We start from the raw sequence: 12,410 nt of genomic DNA on the forward strand, positions 1-12,410 counted from the left end.
TGATATTTGAACATCACAAATTTAATAATATTGTTGTGATATGTTATTTAAATAATACCATAATAGATTATGATATGAAAATAAGATAGGATATGAAGGCAATGATCAAAGAATAAATTTTCTTATAGATATTTAGATGTTTGTTTATTAGTTTCAAAATATTATATTATGTGTGACAGCGACCTTCTATAATAACAGGCCTTGACATCGCACAACAAAGTTGTTAAACTGAAGGCCTATTCCTAATACTGTGTTTACATTTTCATCTTTTAAAATTAGACGAAAGTTTGTGTTTGCGCTTTTTTAATAAATCTTTAAAATTTAATTGGTTTATAAATTAGATAGCGCAACTTAAAGACAATAACATTGTAAGGTTCAAGGCATTACATTGTAAGATAATAATATTGTCAAACTAACGATAAGTTTTTTTAATAATTAAAATGCCTTTAAAATGCTGCGTATCTTTTTGCAAGTCTTCAACTACAACAAAAATATCAATACTCAACTACAACAAAAATATTAATTTATAATTTCCCGAAGAATCTAGAGGAGAGAAAAAGATGTAGTGAAGCTATCCCAAGAACTGGTTTTATTGTTACAGACTATACAGCAGTATGTCAACTTCATTGGCCAAATGAAGCACCTTTTGAAAGCAAATATGGGAAGCAACAACCTTTAAACCCACCATCTGTTTTTAAAAATAATCCGCCTAGTTGTTTAGCCACACCAGCAAGTAAAGTTAAAAAAACTGTAACTTCAAGCGGTTTTCGAAGCATTTTACCAGATGAGTTAAAAGATTTTCTAAAAGAGGATGAACTTATATTTGACAATATTCAATCTTTGTTAAGTGATAATAACGATGTTATTGTTTTCCAGCTTAATAAAAGAAGTTTACACATACAATCAAAAATGTACGAACTTGGTGTTCCATTATTTATTTTAGTAATTTTCAATGATTATTCATTTGTAGCTAACCATAATGGCACAACTTGTAATATTTCATCTTTAGCTGTAAACAAATTAAAGTTAATAAAAACAAAATCAGCTTTATTTGAAGCAGTTAGATTTTTAAAAAATAAAGAAAGTTCGCTTCAGTTAAATATTCTATTCGAACACCTTAATGCTGTGAGAAAAGTTAATGTTGGTGAAGTTTTATATACTTCAGATATTATATGTAGAGCATATAAGTATTTTGCTATGCGACGAAGTTTATATGATTGTTTGTGTATTGACTACAAGTTGCCAAGTATAAGGACTTTAACACGATTGACTTCAAAAATAAACTCAATGGAGGACCTAAGTTTCATAAATAGTATTTTTATGAATTTAAATCCATTGAAAACAACTTCCATACTACTAATTGATGAGGTCTATGTCAAAGCTTTATTACTTTACCAAAGAGGTGCTTTGTTTGGTCAAGCAGTAAACTACCCTGAAAAGTTAGCTAAAATTTTATCATTTATGATTAAATGTCTTTTTGGAGGTCCAAAATTTATATGTAGAGCTCAACCTGTTGCAAATCTTTCCCCTGAATTTTAGTTTGCTCAATGTCAACAAATTGTTGATACGATAAATAATATTGAAAATAGTAAGACACTGGTAATATACATGATCTTGAAAGCTCAGTTAACAAATCTACATTAGTGGCTATAGTTTACATAGCTAGCTATGTGCAAAAAATCGAAATAAAAATTTATGATGATACCAATTATTATTATAAATATGGAAGTTATCTGCATAGCCTAAACAGAGGCAGACTTGAAATTCCTTCTGATAAATGGTCAATATTTTGCTTTTTTTTTCAAGGTGCTACTGACCCTTTATGCAGAACATTTTGTGTTACTTAGTTTCAGTTCATTGCTGCTAAATATAAATTTAAAATCACAAAAAAACAATGCAGAGTATATTCTAATATTCTGCTAAAGATTTACTCACTAATTACCACTCCCAAAATACTAAAGCTATCATAATTTGTGTGAAAATTAGTTTTGTAATTAATTATGCTATTTACTTGTTATGTTTTTTATTATCTCATTAGCCTATATGTCTCTCAATATGTTTGGATTTGTAAATATTTATCCTGTTGAGATATATTGATAAAACTTTTTTTTGCTTGAGTCAACTTTTGTTGGTGTTTTTTATTGTTGGGGATTTTATCGTTACCATTTTTAGGAAAAAAAAATTAAAAATACAGTTATCTTTCTAATATATATACTTTGTTATGGTTCTGCTTGTTATTGATACTATTTAATATTACATAAATATTCTTAATGAAATTTGAAGTACGAAAAATAAGATTATCTTTTAACCATTTTTTGGTTTTCTTTTTATATTTCCGTCTTTACTAGAGATTATTATTAGAAAGCATAGACTGCCATTACACCCTACCTAATATAAAAATATATCAATATAAGTAAAAGTGAAAGTTTAATCGGCCTTCAGTTTTTACGGCATTTTGCGCGATGTCAAGGCCTGTTATTATAGAAGGCCGTGTGTGTGACGAAAAAGTAAAGATACTTTTGCATCCAGTGGCTATTGCACCCAACGTCTACATCATTGAAAAAGTAGGTTTTTACATTTTTGTTTTTGTTTTTTTGTTTAACTACTTATCCTAATTGATCACTTTTTTTCAGGATTCTCCTCATGGGTTCAAGCTCCTTACGCATAATATGTGTTTAATTACCCATAATACGTTAGTCATTGTAAGTAATAAATTAGGAAATAATTATTTGTGAAATATTGTAGTCATTAATGACTTCAACCTGGCTAATAATTAAAATTGCTCGACTAATAAGGTTCCTTATTAAAATTGCTCTCTCTCTCTCTCTCTCTCTCTCTCTCTCTCTCTCTCTCTCTCTCTCTCTCTCTCTCTCTCTCTCTCTGTCTATCTCTGTCTTTATCTCTCTCTCTCTCTCTCTCTCTCTCTCTCTCTCTCTATATATATATATATATATATTTTTATTTATATATATTTGTATTATATTTTTTTTTAGAAAATGTTTGAAGAAAGTTAGAAGATACTAAAAACCTTGGTATTATGCAAGCCGAAGCGATTTAGTTAATTCAATCGACAAAAAAACGGCGTGTAAATCGCAAAAGAAAAAAAAATAATATTTTTAATATTCATTTTTTATGTATTGATTAATAGCATTTATTTTAAAATAAATTCATTTTGCAACACGTTTTTTAATTTTATAAAATTTCGTCATAATAGTTTGAGGTAAATCCCACATAGGTTATAGGTGGAAAACATCACATGTAAAAGATCAAAAATGCTACACATTTTGAATACCAAATGGGATAAAGTAGCAAATACCAGATTAAGTTAAGCCTCTCTGAAAGCTTTAATGATTAATTTTAAATTACTATTTAAGTAAATTTTAAATTAAAAGAATTTTAAAAATTATCATAGAAGCATTCGGACTTTCATTTGTCTAGTATTGACTACTTTTATACCATTTGAATTAAAATATGTGGCATTTAAGATCTATAACATGTAGTATTTTCCACCTATATCCCATGTAGGATTTACCACATAAAACCCATGTGGGATTTACCATATGAAACCCACATGGGACAAAATAATAATCCCCATATGGGTTACATATGGTAAAAACCCACGCGTATCCCATATGGGATTTACCATATGGAATCCATGTGGGATTTGCCATATGAAACCCACATGGGACAAAATAATAATCCCCACATGGGTTACATGTGGAAAAAATCCACGCGTATCCCATGTGCGCTTTTTCACTGGGACTTTCTTCAACAAATCCATATATCGAAAAATCGGTACTAAAACGACATAACTTTTTATGGAATTGTTCGATTTTGATAATTTTTTCACTTTTAAAATATTGAATCGAAGCTCTTTCTAATGATATATAACAACCAAGAATTTATCTAATTTAAAATTTTCATGGCACGTACCTAATAATAACAATATATAAATATACAAATGTATCTATATCTATATATATAAATATATATATTTATATATATATGTATATATGTATATATATATATATATATATATATATATATATATATATATATATATATATATATATATATATATATATATATATATATGTATATATATATATATATATATATATGTATATGTATATGTATATATATATATATATATATGTATATGTATATATATATATATATATATATATATATATATATACATACAATATGTATATATTTTATATACATATATATATATATATATATATATATATATATATATATATACATACAATATGTATATATTTTATATACATATATATATATATATATATATATATATATATATATATATATATATATATATATATATATACATACAATATGTATATATTTTATATACATATATATATATATATATATATATATATATATATATATAGAGAGAGAGAGAGAGAGAGAGAGAGAGAGAGAGAGAGAGAGAGACAGAGAGAGAGAGAGAGAGAGAGAGAGAGAGAGAGAGAGAGAGTATATTATAGATATAAACTCTATAACCTTAGACACTATTATTAGCAAAAAAGAATGGTTCTGAAGTATTAGTATCAAAACAATAGTAATAGTAGATCAAAACAATAGTAATAGTATTGCACGAACTAAATATTTATATATTATATATTTAAATATATATAATACTAAATATATTTTAAAAGAATTTTAGAATAGAATACTTACACAATTCTGTAGATATAATTATAAGTTAAATTATTTAAAACGCGTATTAAAGGGAGTTAATTTATTTCAGTGGGGGTTAGAAATACTTAAGCCCCCGGTTAATCCATTTCGCTATACTTTAAAATTATTTAACTCCCGGAGTTAATTTATTTCGAAATAGATTAACCGGGGAGTTAAAATGTTTTAACCGGGAGTTAACTTTTTGGGGAGTTAATCTATTTCGCGTCACCGGCACTATATCAAACAATCTTTATTAGTCATGTCATAGACGACGATATTGACCATAATTAGATATAAAATTTAGTTGTAATGTAATTTTTTTTAATTTTTATTCAAATAAGCATAAGTTTAATTTTTTGTTTTAGAGTCAAACTTCAAAATATATTTTTATCTTTTATCTTTAACTTTATGTTTAATAATATTTTGTAAGTAAGTAATATTTTGACGTTTTTGTTTACCAGTAATAGCATTTTTTAGATTGCGAAAAAAATTTGAAATTTTTTTATAAAGAGGGGCTGATCATATGGGGAAAAAACATTCAGTCTTACCGAGATACTCGTTAGGCGGGATGAATTTCAGCTCGTGTTCATATGGAAAAAAACACCTCGCTAAAGCGGGACATTTTTAGGGTCACGTGATGTTGTGTACAAATCAATCACAATAATTTTTAAATTAAAATTTAAATATATTTCGATCTACAAAAAATTATTTGACTACTATCAACTTTTAATATGCATATATTAACTATATGCATATTAAAAGTTTAATAATCCTGCGTGTTTTACGAAATAAATATCACATATAATTTATATTTATCTAACAAAAAAAAAACTTTCGCTTTAAAAAACTTCAAGACTTATGTTGAAGTTATATTAGCATACATGGTCAAACGACTTAGATTTAAAAATTAAACAAACATTCTTTAAATTTTGTAACAAGTTGTCCAGTCTACCCAGGAAGGTTTTCAGCTTGTAATCTTGTGAAGAATTTTCACCCCGCCTAACCGTAGATCGTAGGCAAGATGTACAGCATGGCGCAGTGGTAAGAGTTCTGGCTCAGAACCCAGACCTCCGATGTTCGACGCCAGTTCTAGCCCAAAAAGCAAAATTGGTACGAAAGGAGGCGTGAACTTCTTGTTAAATACTCTCCTGTGGTGCTCTGTGATAAGACCGTAAGAACTTCTAAGAGCACCTAAATAACTACAAAAAAAAAGCTTAGGCGGGGTGAATAATTTTACAGAAGAGCGCAATGTTAAAGCTATATGAGTTTTAAAAGAGAGGCGAAATCTCGGTAATTTTTTTTATCTCGTTTTCAAAACTTTATATTGCATTTGTTATTTCTAAAGCCTAAAAATAATAAGTTATATTTTAAACCTAAGTATCTATATTTTTATACAAACAAAGTCTGTGTAATGAAAGCTCAAATATTTATTCAATTAATTTATTCAAAAGTAATAAACCGTTCGTTTTCAAATATGTAAACTTGAAAGGTTTTAAAGGTTTCAAATTTCAACAAACTATTAAAGTTTGTTGAAATTTGACAGGCAAATAAAACTAATGTGTAAACGTTATGTCTAAAATGAGTAAAGAAAATCAAAGAACCATTTATAAAGAAACAGTGAATATATCCACTAACCATGCCAAAGTAAATGACACTTTAGAATCTGGTTTTTCAAAATACCCATATTCAGAAAAGTTAAAAATAGATGAACACCTAAGATATAGTCACGATAAAAAGATAATAACGGATTTGTTAAATAAAAACTTTCTCAGCAAAACTATCATCGAAACACTTAATAAAGTAATTGATTTTCCAACGCCTTATATCTTTGCTAAGTTTGCTTCCAAAGCATACGAAAATTATGATCCACAACAAAAAAACAAATATGAAAAAGATTTACCTCTAGGTTGGAAATTATTAGCCACTGCTACAAATAGTGCAATAAAAAATGGTTACTTTGGAGTGGCATATTGTAACCTTGAGAAACGACAGGTCGTTCTTGCGCATAGAGGAACTATTTTTAAAAATTTGGGGGCAATTTGGACCGATGTAAGTGCAATAGCTTGTAACAAGTACGCTCCCCAAATGAGTTCCGCTTGTACATTTGCTCATCGAATTGTTTGCGAATTGAATGAGCTTAACAAAGATCAAGCAAAATTTCAACTTTTTTTCACAGGTCATTCATTAGGTGGGTGGTTAGCACAAGTTACTACTTTTACATCTAAGTATCTAGATATAACAGGAAATAATTTCCTGAAAGCTGAACGAGAAGGCTATCATGTTCATACAGAGGTTTTTGATAGTCCAGGTTGTAAAGATATGTTATCTCAAATGGTTGATGATTTTGGTTTACGACATGATGATAACTGGTCCTCTCTTTCTTTTGATAACCTAGATATTACTAGTTATTTATCTGCGCCAAATCGTATCAATACTCATAATTCGCATATTGGAACAATATATAGAGTTTTTGTTGATTTATCAGATATTACAGAAAGTAATGAGTATTTTAAGTATAATCTAAAAACACATGAAATGAAAAAAATTTTAAATACATTTGATCAATCTAAAGGTCAAGTTCGTAAAGATAATAATGGTATGAAAATAAAAAAAGTGGTAGATTGGCCGATTAGCAGTTTCCTGAACAACAAGAAAGAATATAGAGACTTTTTTCAGTGGGCAACTCGTGTTAACAATTATGAACCTGAAGTAGAATTAATTGAGTTCCACACTAAGTTAAATGAAAAGCATGATCATTTTCCTATTCGTTACCAAGTGAAAAACGTAAATTGGGATATCTGTAGTAGTAATATTTTTACGCAAGAAGAGTTTTTATTTTTGGAAAACTATCAAACTTTGCGTAAGTTACCAGAAAAATTTCAACCAAAAGATTTGTTTAGTGAAATTAATGATCTAACGACAGAGCAGAATATTAAAGATGTACTAGGAGATTTTAAAATTAAAAATAAGAAAATCATTTGTGACAATGAGAAATTACAGAAACTTATTCATTATGTTAAAAATCTGCTGCACTATCTTCCTACAATAAGAGACAAAGTTGAAAAAGGTTTTACTGAGAACGGAATAAAAAAGGCAATTATTGATTCGATATCATTAAACAATTTAGTATATGAACACTTCAAATGTTTTGCGGAAACAGATGTGGTAAAACCATTAAATATGGATACTCAGGCATCACTTTTATTTGTTAATGAAGACACTTGTTTATGGCTAGCTAAAATATATAAAACTTTATACGAAAAGTACTCTAAAGAAAAAGTTGTTATATTAAATTTAAAGGAACTTTTACACTTAAAAAAAATATCACCTTTTACGCAAGAAATGAAGGATTTTGTTGATGACCTTACTTGTAATAAATCGTTGATATTATTTGAATGTAAATTAAATTTTAATATTAATGAAAACGAAGAAATAAAAAACTTCATTAAACATTTATTTCAAAAATTAAACAATGAAAATATTAAAGTTATTTTTGTAACTCGCATTAGTAAAGACGACAAACGTAATGACGACAAACTGGAAGATCTAATGAAATCAACAGCTCGTGAATTAAACATAAGCTTAAAAATAAAAATGGAAAAACCACTAACTTGGTTAAACTTTTCTGTTAAATATCAAGAAGAACTTTTAAATAGACCATTTGTTATTTTCCAAGAACAAAAAGAAGGAACAAGTCTAATGAGCCTTAAAAGAGATAAAGACTGGGGAGAGTTTATTCATTCGAATAAGGATCCGAATTTTCTAATGCAGCTGATTAATAACGATAACATTAAGATAGATAGTATATTTCCACGTGGTTTTGACGAGAGCCATTACATAAATCGTGTGTTTATTTATCAAGTCGAGATTGAGACAGAAATATTTGCAAAAAAAAACAATGAAGATGACTTATGGGCTATTAGTAACACTGACAAAGAAACCTTCAGCAGGTTAATATCCGACGGCAGTGAAATCCGCTTTTATCATGAAAGGGATCCTGAGAAAGAAAAGCCAAATAAATTTATCATTATAGATGATCCAGTAGCAGAAAAATTTGAACAGTTGTGTCAACAGTATCCAAAATTTAATATCTATGGGCTCAAGTATAAACCAGACAAGAAAACGCTAAAATGGAAAAAATCACAAGGTTCTGTATCTGAGTTGTTTAAATTCGTAAGTAAAAGTCATACCAAAGAATACGACGAAATTAAAATGCTACAGAAAACCAACAACCATAAAGTTGTTATTATTTCAGATACAGCAGGAATGGGTAAATCTACTGTACTAACTAAATTGTACCATCTAATAAGGAGTAAATCACCTAATTTATGGTTATTTAGAATAGATTTAAATGATTACACTAAAAAACTATTTGAGATAAAAGATAAAAATGCTTTGAACGTTGCTAAAAACGATAAAATCAAAGAAGTATTTAAATTTATGTCAAACAATTTATATGAAGCTAACTCCTTAAAACAAAATTTGTTTATGTACTATTGTCAGAATGATACTAACATTAGCAAAATGGTAATAATGTTTGATGGTTTCGATGAAATTAGTCCGGATTATAAAAAGGTAGTACTTGATATGGTACAAGTACTAAGTCAGAGTGCTGTAAAACAAATCTGGGTTACCACTCGACCCAATATGCTAAACTTTGTTGCAGATGGTTTAAATCAGTTTGCATTTACGTTGAAACCTTTCTCAACAAATGATCAGCAAAACTTTTTAATAAATTTTTGGAATAAAAATATTTTGGAATCAAATAATAACAGTGAGGATCAGGATAGATTGAAAGAATTTGTCAAATTACTAACTGAAAGTTTTGCGAAATCAATACATGATAATGCTTATGAATTTACTGGAATTCCTCTTCAAACTAAAATGCTAGCTGAAGTATTTGAAAAACCTTGTATTAAATTTTTAAAATCAAAAGATGACAAGCCTAATTTACCTAATAGTTTCAAAATTTTTGAATTATATGAAAACTTTTTTAAGAAAAAACATGAAGTTTTCCTGGATGAAAAAATCAAGATAGATTCAAGTAAACCAGGAATACCAAATAAACTATTATATGAGGAGTTTATTAAATCATACCAAATTATTGCATTACACACAATATTCAATACTAAGATAAACGAAAAACATTTATTGTCTAATAAGTCTCAGAAAAAAATCAAATCTTTTATTGATGACATCAAAAAGGGTAAGCAAAACCATGGTATCATTGATCAAATAAATGAAGACAAGCCGCATTTTATACATCGTACTTATGCTGAGTATTTAGTTGCCAGGTATTTGGTAAATAGTTTAAATAAACGGAAAAAGCTACAATCAATCTCAGAGCTTTTTTTAAATATTTTATCTGCAGAAGATTATCAGGTTATAAGAGTCTTCATAAATGATCAGTTAGAAAAGAACGTTTTTCCCGATATATGTCAATTGAATAATCAAGATTATTATAAAAAAAGTGCACGCATCTTTCAAGTTGCACTATTTGAAAAAAACATAAATATTATTAGGTTAATAACACAAATCTTAGGAAGAGACATTAAAAATGATGGTTTTTATTGCGAATTTAGAAGCCAAATCGTGGATCGGATTTTGTTATTGGATAAGGATGGGTCTATTCAATATGAATTTGAAAGATATGATATGGCAATTGATTTCTTTTTGCAGACTTATAAATTGAAACAACTGATTTACAACTCACCTCGTCAAGAAATCGCTAATTCTTTAAATAATATTGGTACAACTTATGCTAGAATAGGACTGTACGACCAGGCGATCGAATACCTTACGGAGAGCGAAAAAATGCAAACTAATTTATGCAAGTTTATTGTTCAAACTAAACTACATTCTAAAAAGATACATAATTTAGCTGTTTATTTAAATAACTTAGGAAGCGCTCATTGGAATAAAAGCAAATACGCTCAGTCAATTGTATATTATAGACAAGCTTTGTTTGTAATATTAAAAATTACACCACTCTCTACAAAGTTAGAGGGTATAAAAAATAGTTTATTTAAGCTATTTGCTAAAAGATGTTCTTTAAATTTTGATGAGATTAAAGATAATATATTGTTTTCTCCTCCACAAGAAGTAGATTTAATAAAACATCTGAACAATATTGCTTTATCGAGCGATGTTAGTAATGAAGAAAAAAAAACAGAAAAAATTAAAAAGTATGAACTATTACTACTTTTTTATCCTGATTTGAAAAATAAATCACAAGTAATTACTGAGTTAGCTGAGCTTACAAAAGAGGATCCAAAAAGCATTGAATTATGGTTAGCAAAAGCGGATGGAGATTCCAATAAAGTAGAGATATTATCTGCAGCTGGAGCTATATTTAATTATCCTTCGTTAATCAATACTACTCGAAAACCACAAGCTATAGCTAAAGAGGACTTTAACAATAGAGGAAATGAAACAGATGCAAATGATCAAGTGTCAAATAAATGTTTTACTTTATTTGAACAGATAGGTCGTCCTAATATTAGTATCGAAAATGCTAAAGCCAAAACATCACTACATTGCCTAATAGAAAAACAGGCTATTAGCTTAACCGAAAAGATCAAACATTTTAAATGGTTTTGTAAATTTTTTGATTTAAAAATTAAAGATCAAGATGGAAAACTACTAAACACGACATCACAACAACTAAACTACGCATCAGAAACGCAGGGCATTAGTCCAGTTACAAAAAAAAAACGATACGACAAAACGACTAAAGATCAGCAAAGTGAAGCAATTGGTTGTCTTGAAAATCCCAGCCGTAAGGATTATATTGATACAGATTCCTTTTTTTTGTGTGACAATGATCACTTTCCCTTTTATTTCTTGGGAATTACAGACAAGTTTTAGTACTCTACATATGATTATTAAGGTTTTGAGTTAACTTTGGATGGTGGTGGTTATGTATCAAATTATATTTTAACTAAATTTTTACCCTTTAACGACGGTTTTAATAGTCATATGATTATATATTTATATATTATAATGACGAAAATATTTTTAATTAAGGACCTATATCTTACTTTGTTTTTCAAAATTACTTAAAAGAGTAATGTTTACTTTAGTCACGTAACTTTTTCCGTGTGACAAGTTCATAACATATATATTGGCGAATTTTTTGGCAACTTTTTCGGGAATTATTATAATGCTATCTAATTTCAAACCCAATTGCCAGTTATATTTCACAGGCTATAATTAAAAGAAAAGTTTATCTGTGGTGGTTATTCTTCAAAGTTTCTTAAAAAAGAAGCTAGATGATTTTTCAAGTTGTTTTTTTTGTAGTTTATTTTATTTACACTTTTTGACAAGTACATATACTGTTTTAAATTGCTTTTTTTGGGTTCTAGCACATCAAAAAAAATTATTTAGCTTATTAATTTACAATATTTGGTACTTTTAACTTGATACTTGTTTATGTCTGGACTTAACAATTTATAAAAAACACTTTTCATTATTTTTTTGAAGTTTTTCTTGACGCCATTATGGCACTCCATTCAACCTACATAGTTATTTAGTATAAACCATAGTCAATACTCACTAAAAATAAAAAATAGAAATTTTTACCTTAGGGTAGGATATGTGATATACCCTTTGTAAGGTATAATTTTCTATCTTTTAGGGAAGAAAATTATATTAAAAACAATTATTTTTCATACAATTTTCTAACTTAACGGTATAATTTT

General features: G+C 27.8%; 1 protein-coding gene and 1 long non-coding RNA gene across 2 annotated transcripts; both read left to right on the top strand.

Annotated features, from left to right (window-relative positions):
* The first annotated feature begins 450 nt into the window (after positions 1–450).
* Positions 451–3,180, top strand: LOC136078151 (uncharacterized). Its single transcript, XM_065793214.1, has 2 exons — positions 451–2,702; positions 2,994–3,180. The coding sequence occupies exon 1, from the start codon at positions 910–912 to the stop codon at positions 1,537–1,539; it is 630 nt and encodes a 209-aa protein (XP_065649286.1). The 5' UTR covers positions 451–909; the 3' UTR covers positions 1,540–2,702; positions 2,994–3,180.
* Positions 3,181–5,655: 2,475 nt separating this feature from the next.
* Positions 5,656–12,181, top strand: LOC136078152 (uncharacterized). Its single transcript, XR_010637570.1, has 2 exons — positions 5,656–6,000; positions 11,793–12,181. It is a non-coding gene; the product is annotated as an uncharacterized LOC136078152 (long non-coding RNA).
* Positions 12,182–12,410: the final 229 nt, after the last annotated feature.

Source organism: Hydra vulgaris, chromosome 03, assembly GCF_038396675.1.
Source record: "Hydra vulgaris chromosome 03, alternate assembly HydraT2T_AEP".
Lineage (NCBI taxonomy): Eukaryota > Metazoa > Cnidaria > Hydrozoa > Anthoathecata > Hydridae > Hydra > Hydra vulgaris.

What these genes read in the sequence shown, in the direction of transcription:
- LOC136078151 (XM_065793214.1), top strand. Translation starts at nt 910, where the DNA reads ATGTACGAACTTGGTGTTCCATTATTTATTTTAGTAATTTTCAATGAT.